At 38.9% G+C, this 13,345-nt stretch overlaps 1 protein-coding gene across 2 annotated transcripts; it reads left to right on the forward strand.

Annotated features, from left to right (window-relative positions):
* The first annotated feature begins 6,266 nt into the window (after positions 1 to 6,266).
* LOC117925337 (cyclin-D1-1-like) lies at positions 6,267 to 8,590 on the forward strand. Of its 2 annotated transcripts, none has more exons than XM_034844332.1 (6): positions 6,267 to 6,634; positions 7,093 to 7,179; positions 7,647 to 7,748; positions 7,844 to 8,045; positions 8,133 to 8,263; positions 8,356 to 8,590. In XM_034844332.1, exons 1-6 carry the CDS (start codon positions 6,392 to 6,394, stop codon positions 8,566 to 8,568), a joined length of 978 nt encoding a protein of 325 aa, XP_034700223.1. In that variant the 5' UTR covers positions 6,267 to 6,391; the 3' UTR covers positions 8,569 to 8,590. The 2 variants fall into 2 exon arrangements, with proteins under 2 accessions (XP_034700223.1, XP_034700231.1); XM_034844340.1 differs by having other exon boundaries at positions 7,650 to 7,748.
* Positions 8,591 to 13,345: the final 4,755 nt, after the last annotated feature.

Consider the following 13,345-nt stretch of genomic DNA (forward strand, 5'->3'; position numbering starts at 1 on the left):
CCTTTCTGATGCGGTCTTATCACCGTGGCATTGTGAACCCTCCTCTCTCACCATCCACACACATCAAACATCTCGCACTCGCACATCAATTCCACACCATCACTGCTTTCTTAATGGACCACACCACACCAAGCAGCATGCATGGTGACAATTCTTGATCCGTCCTTTTTTTTTTTTGCCTTTTCACTCACCCTTCCCCTTGGATCGTTCATTCCTGCCCTAATTAATATCATCTTAATCAATTCTTTTTTCATATAATCAGAGTCAACACTTAATTAATTAGGACCACTCAATTATATTAATTTGAGGTTGCAATCCTAATTAATTAAGAATAGTACTGAATTTAGGGAGGAAAAAAAGGTTCATCCTTGATGCTGCATTCTCCTGGGTATTGGATTCTTGCCTGAGCAACATCATCTTTTTACGCATCCAGGCTTCAATCAAGGAAAGCAAGGGCCACCTGCTTGATACATACTTCACGGCTACTAAAGATATTTGGATGATCCATGTCATATTCATTATGAGTGAAGAACAAAAATAAAATTAAACCTTTTTAGTCTGATCCAAACAATGGGGTTCCCACACTCCACTCTGTTGGAATCCACTTGATGAGATAATATTGCGAATTGAATGAGATGCGGTTCTTCCCCATTAGATCACATCAGTGGGAGCCACGAATTCTTGGACTATATCACCCAATTAGAACATTATTTTACCACGGTAAAGAAAATGTAAGGCTGCTTTGTCCATCATCAACAACCCAGGAATGATAAGCTTATAATAATAGCCCAATCCATATGGACATGAGGAGTGACAAGAAATTGGGTTAACTAAAAACCATTATTAATCCGACACATAATAGGACAGGCCATGGAGTGCAATATGATCAGCTGATTCAGCACCCTGACCAGTTACCTCCATTATTCAATTTAGTCCTTGGAACCCGCGTATGAACTCACGCATGCTTTATTGTTGTGTTTTTATTGAATATTATATATTGCTTTCAACACGATGTTAATGGAAGATATATCCTACAAAAAATGTGTTGTTATATTTCTGATTGCCAAAACACCATGACCCTCAATAGTGACCTTTGAGGAATTATTCACTGGGGCCGCCACTGTTAGACCAACTAATCGAGAGGCTATGTTGTAGGTAACGTGATGCTCTCTCAATTGGTGACAAATTTACGTTGATGGGAACGTGAAAGTTGGGGTTCCTATGCAATGGGTTCCCGATATTATCTTTATTCCCCCATTATAAAAGGTCACATGACACAGAAATGAAAGTTTATTTGGGCCTGGGGTGGGTTACCTTAATGGCTATAATTCACCCATAATGGCATAAAGGAAGAATGAAGTGTAATAATGAGGATGAACAAGTTATGAGTAATGACAAGGGCTGAGTGGGCTACTTTATTTGAACTCAAAAGTGTAAGCGTCACCACCCCCCCACCCTCACATGGTTTCTTTTTTCTCAAAAAACAAAATGCCGTTTCAAGGGAGGAATCCTAAGTATAAACCCAAAAGCCAAAAATACTTTTTTTTTTCCTCTTCCAATGAGAGGCAGGGTTTTGGGACAACAGGGAACAGAATCTAGCTCTTTACCCACTCTTTCCTTCTTTCCTTTATTTTTTCTTAGGGGAATTTCATCAGCTTTTAAGTGGGCATGACAAAGATAGAGGACCCTTGGAATTCAGCTTTTATACAAGAACTTTAGTTGTGAACCATGCCCGTGGGGTTGCTGTAAAAGTCCATTGGCCCCTGGAGACTAAAGGGTTCAAAAGCTAGAATGATTCAGAAATCTCAGATATGGTTTGTGATTTTATGCTGAATGCAAGACAGCACCCAGTGTCCCCATTCTATGTCAAGTTTCAATAACAAAAAGAAAAAGGGAAAAAAGAAAATAAAAAGGAAGTATGAAAGAATCTCTCTTATACGTGAAACTTCATATTTTGTCTCGTCAATACTGATATCTTTTCCACATATCATCATACCCATTCCATTCCTCCACTGTTCCACTTGGTATCCACACTTTAAACAAACATCTTTTAGCAAAAAATTAGTGACAAATCTCCGGTTTACATCATGATGTCGAGCATCATGAAACTGATTGGCCTTCATTATTCTCGTAACCATAATTGATTATCTTGGCCTATATGTATGATGCTCATCAGCTTGTCCATGCGATATATTGCAGCTTTGGATGCCATCAAAAGAAAACGAAAGATGGAGATAAGGGGCTCCTACCGAGGGAGCGTGTATGTCGTGTCGTTCTTTATATCGCTTTGTGATAGTGCCCTGGACCTCCATTGCAAGAGTGGAGACAAAAGAGTCATCTGTTTAATCATCAACAACCACACACTTCTCTATCCCCTCATTACACCTTCCATACCCCATATCATATATTTCCATATCTCCATATCAAAACCCTTCAACCTTTTTGGGTGGAAATTTGTGAAAGTTGTCCACTGTGTAACTCTTTTTCTGCCCACAATAAACAAATCGAAAAATTATGATTAGCAAAGCCTTCCAAGTTCCAATGCATGCACCAAGGGATTAAAACAAACCCCATGCATGTTTTTCTCCTGTGGAGTAATTTCATAAAGGTGGGGGGATCCAAAAGAGAAGGAAACCGTGTGTTGGCCGAAAGCTTTTAACCCAACAACACTAGGGCGCTGTTAATCAGAAAAGATTACAAGGATTAGGGAAAGTACACACGGGTTTTTTGAGATTAGACTGATTGCGGATGTGGGTACAAATATAGCTTTATCCATTCGCTCTTTAAGTATAGTAAAGATTAAACATTTTCACTTTTGTCACCTTTAGCACTCAAAAATCCAGTCTAGAAACTAGAAAGATGATGATGGTTACTGTTTAAGCGCATGTCCACATAGACAAAGCCAAAGCTTTTCACAAATGCCTGTCCGCACTCCGCATCCCTAATATTGGTACATGCGTAGCCATGCAGTTTATTCATTCACTATTCTAACTTTTGTGGCTTGTCCACTAAAGCAGCATTGAAGAAGAAGATTTTGTTTTTACTTTTGTTTAAATTTTTTGACTTTAGAAAACAGAAAAAGAAAAATTATATAGAAAAATAAATTGATATAGTGCATTCCACATCAAAATCCCACATTGGAAAAAAAAATCATCCAACTTCACGACAAGAAAAAGGGGACTGCAGCGTGAAAGCCATGCCCCGGCCCCCAGTGTACAACAAACTTTTGATTTTTATTAATACGAGTACAACGTAATTGTGCTTAGTTGGGCCAATTCCACATCTATCAGGCCTGAGCCACTATGACCCGTTTAGGATTGGCCCCAATTAGCCAGTCAAACTATGGGTATGTTTGTTGGGCTTGGATAGTTTGGACTCGTGGTCAATCAGGTTAGAATTTTTGGGGTTCGGCCCAATCAGCTATTCATTTATCAATGGGTTGTGTTGGGTTGGGTGAGAGCGAGGTCCCAATGGCTCTTCAAACCTCATTGCTTGATTCTGTCCTCCGAATCCCTCCCGCCAAAAACTGGCCAAGCCCAAACATTCTTATCCTACGCACACCCTGTGTTAACGTACACCCATCTTCCTCCCCACTCCCAATTCTCTCCCGGAAAATCTTTCCTAAACCCCTCAGAGCTTCGACGCCCCAAAAATACGTTTATCCTGACCCAATTCCCGAGTTCGCCGAAGCTGTACTCCACTCTCTCCCTGTTTTCTGTCTCCAAATGTTTGATTTTTTCGGCTTAAGCATGTGTTCTCTTTGACACATTTTTTTGGTGTTATAACAGGAGACCGAGAAGTTCAGGGTCGAGCTTCTCAAGAAGCTATCCAAGGAGGACACGTTCAGAGATGACCTCCATGCGGTTGTAGCGGTCTGTGCACAGGTACTGCAGCCTTAATAATTATTGCTGGGTCTTGTGTTATTTCCGCAGTTATGCATTATTATCCTGCACTATGCTCGGCCACATTGATGGGCTTAGATAGAATCAGTTTTTCTCTACTCGGTGGGTAGCATGAATTTGTGATTGTTCCTCTTTCTATTTCTTTTATCATTCATTCATTTATTTATTTATTGNACTTTTGTTTCATATTTTTAAAAATAATTATTTTTGTATAAAAATATAAGAATTTTATACAAAAACAGAAATTATTTTATTATCTTAAAAACCCTTTTCGAAATTAAAAAAAAAAATTTGACAAAGTTACTTTCTTAAATTTTAAAATATGTTTTTAACATCTACTATAAAAATTCTTATATTTTATATAAGAATTCTTAATTTGCTTTTTTTTTTAAAAAAAAACTAAAATTCCCTTTATTCATATTTTCTAAAACTTGATTTAAAAATTATTTTAAAGTTATATAAATATTTATATAATTATTTTAAAAATAATCTTCATAAAATAACTAAAAATGATATTTTAAAACACCTCATTTTTTTCTTAAAATAAAAATAGAAAACAAATTTTGGTTATCAAAATGAGTTGTTCAAATTTCTTTATTATGAAAAATAGAAAATTGTTTTTAACCAAAGATATATATATATATATATATATATAATATATATATATATATATATATATATATATATATATAGTTTTTATAAAGTTGTTTTTAATTGAGCATATTGTCACGGGGCAATCCAACGCTAAAAAAAAACCAAAGGATAACCACCAATTCTATAACTGTCAGCTTGTGAAGGCCAAAGGGCTCTGAGTTTAACGGTTTATTCTTTGCCGCCTTCGAAAAAGTGAGTCTCAAGTTTCAAGTAGTAATTTACGAAATAAAGTTGAAGAGACTAAAAGCATAATATTAATTTATTACGAAATAAATGAAAAATTAATTGTGGAGAAATGATTTTCTTGACTTTATAATCCCTTGGGAATTAAGGCCATGAGGCCATGGTGGAGGAAAGCTAGTAAAGCCGAACGATGGGGGTTGTTTTATTGTCTGAATAGGAGAGAAATGGGTTGCGTTGAAGCGGGCAATAATGATATCACTGAAAAGATTTTGAGATGATTATAGTCATATCAAAATGCTGAAGATGCCACATGCCCATTCTCTCTACTGGCCACTAGGCGTGTGAGTCTTGGGTGGGGAGCCCCTCCCCCGACCCCATCTATATTATTACACTTGTGATTCTGTAGGACGCGTGTACGGCTACTAACTCCACAGTTTAACATCCTCCTCGTTCAACCTTCTTCGCTTGGGGAGTTAGGATAAGGCGAGACAGCTACGGAGGGGAACTTCTGTACCACCGAATCTGGCGGGAAAATATATACGTGGAAAATATCCCACCTTTTTCCTTTCGTTTTTTTGGAACATTCTTCACCATCCACCACCTCCTGTACAAAATATTTGCTACGTTTCCGTTACATTTTGGCGTTTGATCTGCCTCATTGAATTTAGAAAGATGAATTGGTAACTAATTAAAATTTTTAAATATATTTATATTTGTATAAATTAAATTAAAAAAAAATGTTACCTCAAAAATATCTTTAACTTGGTTATGTTTTATTGGAACATTCGGTTCTAAAATTCTTCTTTCAATTGCATATTGTACGAAGAACGGTTTGGTACCAAAGTTTGAACCCTTTCTCTCCTCTACGACTCGTCAATTATATCTCCTTATTTACCGAAATTTGAGAAGGCGGCAAAATGAACTGTTACATAACATCATGCAAGTACTGAAATTGATGGTACATATAAGTTGATAATAATTTCTACTCACTTAAATTAGTGGAGCAATGGGAATTGAGTCGACACGGAGATAAAGAAAAGGGCAAAATATTTGTACAAGGTAAATAAAAATTAAAAAACAGTGAAGAGGGGAGAACTAATGAAGGATTTTGGAGGGCAATGGTAATTGTAATTTGTAAGTGGGTGAGGACATTCAACATCTGAAGAGTGCGAAGGGAAGTGAGGGAAGTGTGGAAGCTCACCAGCTTGTCCGCCACGTGACATTACAAGATTCGTAGGGGGAGGTGAGTTACCTAACGTCCCCCTCATCTCAAGTTTCAACATATTATTTTAAGCTCCGGCGGCTCTCACTCCCTCCCATTATGAGCGTTCAAACCTTTTTCTTCGTCTAACTTTTAATCTAATAATTAGTGAACACAGTTCAACCATTTTGGTTTCCAAGTGGAAATTTTCTTGCAGGAAAATTTATTCCCTCATTTTCTTGTCCTTTCCCTCGCATCCAAAATTTACCGGGAAAAAAAAAAGAAAAAAAGAAAGAAAGCAGAACACAACACCTCATATTATATCCTGTGAGACAGATAGGACCTTCAAGCTCCAGCCAAACAGAAACCAATACTTTTCACGCAAAGATTCCGGCGAATTTTCCGATCACTTCTTCCGCGATGGAAAGAGAATGAGGTGCTATCCAACGTCATGTCACTCTCATACTCTGACCGCTTCTCCGACCTTCTCTGCGGTGAGGACTCTAGCATCTTATCCGGCGACTTGCCGGAGTGCTCTTCAGACCTCGAATCTCCGGCTGATATTGAGGAATCAATAGCTGGATTTATTGAAGATGAAAGGAACTTCGTGCCTGGATTCGATTACTTGGCCAGGTTTCGGTCACACTCGCTCGACGCCTCCGCTCGAGAGGAATCTGTTGCATGGATTCTTAAGGTACGATTCTCAGAATCTGATCATCTTTTCCCCCATCCATTCGCTAACGTGTGTAGGTGCCTATTTCCGCTTTATCAAGGCCTCCTACGGTCGGGTTGTAAGTTGCAGAATATTACGATAAATACCATCGAACAGTGTTAGTCTACGTGGTTTTGACGCCGCTAGAATGCGCTGGTGGAATCTCTCTCCTACACCAACCCACAGACGGCAGTGGCCGGATCTGAGTGGTTGAGTTCAGAGCCACTATTCGAGATGTCTTAGGGGCGCATTTTAGCTTCGTCTTCGGCCAAAGATGAGCCGGAAGATGAGATATGAGTTTCTCAGCCGTCCGATGAACGGCCAGATACGAATATTTGGCATCAAGGATTGCCAGCCGATAGTATAGATTATTTAGAACATGAGGATTAAATAACTTAACATGGAGGTGACTGACAATCGATCAACTACGTGTTCCGCAGGTGCAAGCCTACCATGGTTTCCAACCACTAACGGCGTATCTCTCCGTCAACTACTTGGACCGTTTCCTCTATTCTCGCCGTTTGCCGGTGAGCTTCTTCAAGGGCTGAATTAATCAGAGATTATGCTAATTATTATTATTATTGTTGTTGTTATTGCTATTCCCAAATTTTAATGGATTAATTTATGTTGACTTTTCAATTGTGAAGAGGACTCCACTTGTATGATGTATATACAGTGGAAGGGTAGTGCTGGAGTCCTCCAGAGGTGCACGCACTCCTTCCTGAAACTCTCTGATTGAAATTCATAATTATCAATCACTTACTATTACTTTGTCTAATTGCATGACAGATTAACTTTTTAGTATTATATACTTTTCACCTTCCATCAGCAGTAGGCCAAAAAGTGGAGCATAAAAAGAATTGGTTTTTTTGTTTTCTTGACTTACAATTAAATTCTGTATAAAACCGATGGTGACATCATTAATTAGTAGTGTTACTGTTATATTACTGTTACTATTCATGTGAGTTTTAACTTATAGTTTTGATGATTTTAGCAGCAAACAAATGGGTGGCCACTGCAACTCTTATCTGTTGCTTGCTTGTCATTAGCTGCAAAGATGGAGGAACCCCTAGTTCCTTCTCTGTTGGATCTCCAGGTATTTGTCTCTATCTCATCCAACTTTATTTTTGCATTCTGGGGGTGTACTTGGTCAAACTTAACAGCATTGTACCATTGACTAATGGTTCATAGGTTGAAGGTGCAAAATTTATATTTGAATCAAAAACAATTCGTAGGATGGAGCTCCTTGTACTTGGTGTTTTGGATTGGAGACTAAGATCGATAACACCTTTCAGTTTCATCGGGTTCTTTGCATACAAGCTGGATTCAAGTGGAAGTGTGATTGGATTTCTTATTTCCAGGGCCACGCAAATTATCTTGTCTAACATCCAAGGTAATAATTCTAGTAACATGCACGCACTGGAATGTATATAGAAATTGGGATCTTAAGATTGAGTCAAGTGATTTGTTATGTGTGCAGAGGCGAGTTTCCTGGAGTATTGGCCGTCATGCATAGCTGCAGCAGCCATACTTTGCGCAGCCCATGAGATTCCAAAGTTGTCGCTTGTTGATCCTGAACGTGCAGAATCATGGTGTGATGGACTGAGCAAAGTAAGGACATAATTATGATTACTGTTGGGCCTATGTTTAACGACAAACAAGCTATTATGTATGCCAACTTGGAAACATATCAATTTTTGCAGGAGAAAATCATCAGTTGCTGTCAGTTAATGCAAGAAATCACGGTTGACAATAACCGGAGGAAGCCTCCAAAACTCCTACCACAGCTTCGAGTAACAATTCGGGCCACAGTTAGGTCGTCTGGCTCCTCATCCTCATCTTCCTCATCATCCTATAAGAGGAGAAAATTAAATAACTGCTTATGGGTAGACGATGACAAGGGGAACGGCGACTAAGTGGGAAAGAACTAAAGCAAAAGAAAGGGAGGGAAAATAAAAAACAAAAGAAGTGGTGGACCAAGGTGTCTAGAATCCTCAATATTTTTTGGAGGGTTTTGAGGATAAATTGACTCAAGTGATGTAGATCATCAGTGTATATGTATGTATGAGAGTTTGGGAGATTTATTAATTTTTTTGGTGGGAGTTGCCATTCATTAATGGCTTTGCAGATTCCCAAGGGTGGGGATTTGTTACATATTTTTCTTTTTTTAAATTTTGTGTGAGAAAGTGAGGGAGAGAAGTGTTTAATAGTGGAGTCATGGAGCAGGAGTATGAAAGGAGTGGGGGATTGAAAGTCCAAGCCAGCATTGATTGTTGAATGAAAGATTGGGGATGGTGGGACCATCCTACAGGAAAAATCAATGGGAGTTATGAAAACAAGGAATTGAGCTTTGAAGTTTGAGCTGCTCATGGGATGTAAGTCAAGCTTCTCATCTAGCCACCATCATTGCTTCAGCATCTCCTGTTCTTGATACGTGGAGAAGGCGAATAAAAAAAAAGGGGAAAGCAGGAATGGAAAGGGAATAATATGGCTCCAAAATAGTGTAGACTTTTGAGTGGTATGTGAGCACAAGCTTATGAGAGCGTGCCACATGTGTGTATGTGTGCTTTTTTGGCGGGAAATGCCTCTTCTAATATGGCCTCCTCAACCTTTAGGCCTAACCATACTGAACTCTTGGATGGAGTTCGCGCGTGTGGTGGTCGCACGTGTGTACTCTTCTGTTTTTAATATCTCCAATTTTTTTTTTCTTTTTTGACACAGAGGAGAAGAATTCCTCCTTTTGGTGGCCCAAGAGTGAGCTAATAACACAAAGGTCTTTGGGGCCTTTTAATGCGTGTTGTTGTATTTGGATTCATCAATGTAATGTTTATATTATTAATCTCGATAAATATATATATTTCTTTCAATTTGATGCCTCTGTGCTTTTTTCTAGATTTCTGAGTATGCACGTGATTGACAATGCAGAGTTTGTAGGTATGCCATTTGTTTTATCAGTATGCGAAAGAACTTTATTGAGAAGAGCGGTGGAATATTGCGAGGCATAGGTGATGGAGTTGAGTGAAGTGAATGACCCATGGCCGGTCCCGCGTGCAATAAATTAACATGGTTAGTTCAATGAATACGACTCCTTTGGCATGCAAGTGCCCTCTTGTGACTGACCCATGGCTGTTCTCCCATCTCCTTTAGATTTCAGACAACTTTGCCCCCCGCAACTCCCATCTACTCTGCTCCACCCTCCATCCATTGGATCCCCAACATGGTACCCTTGATTCTCCAAGCGGGTCACAAGGGAAATCATAGGAAAGAGCCAACGCCTTAAAGCTGCTTTTATTTACAGAGTCTCTACACTACAAGTAGAAACAGCCCAGCAATGAAATTGTCATTTAGCCTCCGCTCTCCGACACCGCTTCTAATCTTTCTTTCCTTCTCTCTTTTGGTTGCATACATACACTCGCTTATATATTGCACAATGCCCCTTTACATCGGGGCCAATACACTTTAGGCAGTACTCCCTTTCTGATGCGGTCTTATCACCGTGGCATTGTGAACCCTCCTCTCTCACCATCCACACACATCAAACATCTCGCACTCGCACATCAATTCCACACCATCACTGCTTTCTTAATGGACCACACCACACCAAGCAGCATGCATGGTGACAATTCTTGATCCGTCCTTTTTTTTTTTTGCCTTTTCACTCACCCTTCCCCTTGGATCGTTCATTCCTGCCCTAATTAATATCATCTTAATCAATTCTTTTTCATATAATCAGAGTCAACACTTAATTAATTAGGACCACTCAATTATATTAATTTGAGGTTGCAATCCTAATTAATTAAGAATAGTACTGAATTTAGGGAGGAAAAAAAGGTTCATCCTTGATGCTGCATTCTCCTGGGTATTGGATTCTTGCCTGAGCAACATCATCTTTTTACGCATCCAGGCTTCAATCAAGGAAAGCAAGGGCCACCTGCTTGATACATACTTCACGGCTACTAAAGATATTTGGATGATCCATGTCATATTCATTATGAGTGAAGAACAAAAATAAAATTAAACCTTTTTAGTCTGATCCAAACAATGGGGTTCCCACACTCCACTCTGTTGGAATCCACTTGATGAGATAATATTGCGAATTGAATGAGATGCGGTTCTTCCCCATTAGATCACATCAGTGGGAGCCACGAATTCTTGGACTATATCACCCAATTAGAACATTATTTTACCACGGTAAAGAAAATGTAAGGCTGCTTTGTCCATCATCAACAACCCAGGAATGATAAGCTTATAATAATAGCCCAATCCATATGGACATGAGGAGTGACAAGAAATTGGGTTAACTAAAAACCATTATTAATCCGACACATAATAGGACAGGCCATGGAGTGCAATATGATCAGCTGATTCAGCACCCTGACCAGTTACCTCCATTATTCAATTTAGTCCTTGGAACCCGCGTATGAACTCACGCATGCTTTATTGTTGTGTTTTTATTGAATATTATATATTGCTTTCAACACGATGTTAATGGAAGATATATCCTACAAAAAATGTGTTGTTATATTTCTGATTGCCAAAACACCATGACCCTCAATAGTGACCTTTGAGGAATTATTCACTGGGGCCGCCACTGTTAGACCAACTAATCGAGAGGCTATGTTGTAGGTAACGTGATGCTCTCTCAATTGGTGACAAATTTACGTTGATGGGAACGTGAAAGTTGGGGTTCCTATGCAATGGGTTCCCGATATTATCTTTATTCCCCCATTATAAAAGGTCACATGACACAGAAATGAAAGTTTATTTGGGCCTGGGGTGGGTTACCTTAATGGCTATAATTCACCCATAATGGCATAAAGGAAGAATGAAGTGTAATAATGAGGATGAACAAGTTATGAGTAATGACAAGGGCTGAGTGGGCTACTTTATTTGAACTCAAAAGTGTAAGCGTCACCACCCCCCCACCCTCACATGGTTTCTTTTTTCTCAAAAAACAAAATGCCGTTTCAAGGGAGGAATCCTAAGTATAAACCCAAAAGCCAAAAATACTTTTTTTTTTCCTCTTCCAATGAGAGGCAGGGTTTTGGACAACAGGGAACAGAATCTAGCTCTTTACCCACTCTTTCCTTCTTTCCTTTATTTTTTCTTAGGGGAATTTCATCAGCTTTTAAGTGGGCATGACAAAGATAGAGGACCCTTGGAATTCAGCTTTTATACAAGAACTTTAGTTGTGAACCATGCCCGTGGGGTTGCTGTAAAAGTCCATTGGCCCCTGGAGACTAAAGGGTTCAAAAGCTAGAATGATTCAGAAATCTCAGATATGGTTTGTGATTTTATGCTGAATGCAAGACAGCACCCAGTGTCCCCATTCTATGTCAAGTTTCAATAACAAAAAGAAAAGGGAAAAAAGAAAATAAAAAGGAAGTATGAAAGAATCTCTCTTATACGTGAAACTTCATATTTTGTCTCGTCAATACTGATATCTTTTCCACATATCATCATACCCATTCCATTCCTCCACTGTTCCACTTGGTATCCACACTTTAAACAAACATCTTTTAGCAAAAAATTAGTGACAAATCTCCGGTTTACATCATGATGTCGAGCATCATGAAACTGATTGGCCTTCATTATTCTCGTAACCATAATTGATTATCTTGGCCTATATGTATGATGCTCATCAGCTTGTCCATGCGATATATTGCAGCTTTGGATGCCATCAAAAGAAAACGAAAGATGGAGATAAGGGGCTCCTACCGAGGGAGCGTGTATGTCGTGTCGTTCTTTATATCGCTTTGTGATAGTGCCCTGGACCTCCATTGCAAGAGTGGAGACAAAAGAGTCATCTGTTTAATCATCAACAACCACACACTTCTCTATCCCCTCATTACACCTTCCATACCCCATATCATATATTTCCATATCTCCATATCAAAACCCTTCAACCTTTTTGGGTGGAAATTTGTGAAAGTTGTCCACTGTGTAACTCTTTTTCTGCCCACAATAAACAAATCGAAAAATTATGATTAGCAAAGCCTTCCAAGTTCCAATGCATGCACCAAGGGATTAAAACAAACCCCATGCATGTTTTTCTCCTGTGGAGTAATTTCATAAAGGTGGGGGATCCAAAAGAGAAGGAAACCGTGTGTTGGCCGAAAGCTTTTAACCCAACAACACTAGGGCGCTGTTAATCAGAAAAGATTACAAGGATTAGGGAAAGTACACACGGGTTTTTTGAGATTAGACTGATTGCGGATGTGGGTACAAATATAGCTTTATCCATTCGCTCTTTAAGTATAGTAAAGATTAAACATTTTCACTTTTGTCACCTTTAGCACTCAAAAATCCAGTCTAGAAACTAGAAAGATGATGATGGTTACTGTTTAAGCGCATGTCCACATAGACAAAGCCAAAGCTTTTCACAAATGCCTGTCCGCACTCCGCATCCCTAATATTGGTACATGCGTAGCCATGCAGTTTATTCATTCACTATTCTAACTTTTGTGGCTTGTCCACTAAAGCAGCATTGAAGAAGAAGATTTTGTTTTTACTTTTGTTTAACTTTTTTGACTTTAGAAAACAGAAAAAGAAAAATTATATAGAAAAATAAATTGATATAGTGCATTCCACATCAAAATCCCACATTGGAAAAAAAAATCATCCAACTTCACGACAAGAAAAAGGGGACTGCAGCGTGAAAGCCATGCCCCGGCCCCCAGTGTACAACAAACT

The sequence above is a fragment of the Vitis riparia genome, chromosome 1, assembly GCF_004353265.1.
Source record: "Vitis riparia cultivar Riparia Gloire de Montpellier isolate 1030 chromosome 1, EGFV_Vit.rip_1.0, whole genome shotgun sequence".
Lineage (NCBI taxonomy): Eukaryota > Viridiplantae > Streptophyta > Magnoliopsida > Vitales > Vitaceae > Vitis > Vitis riparia.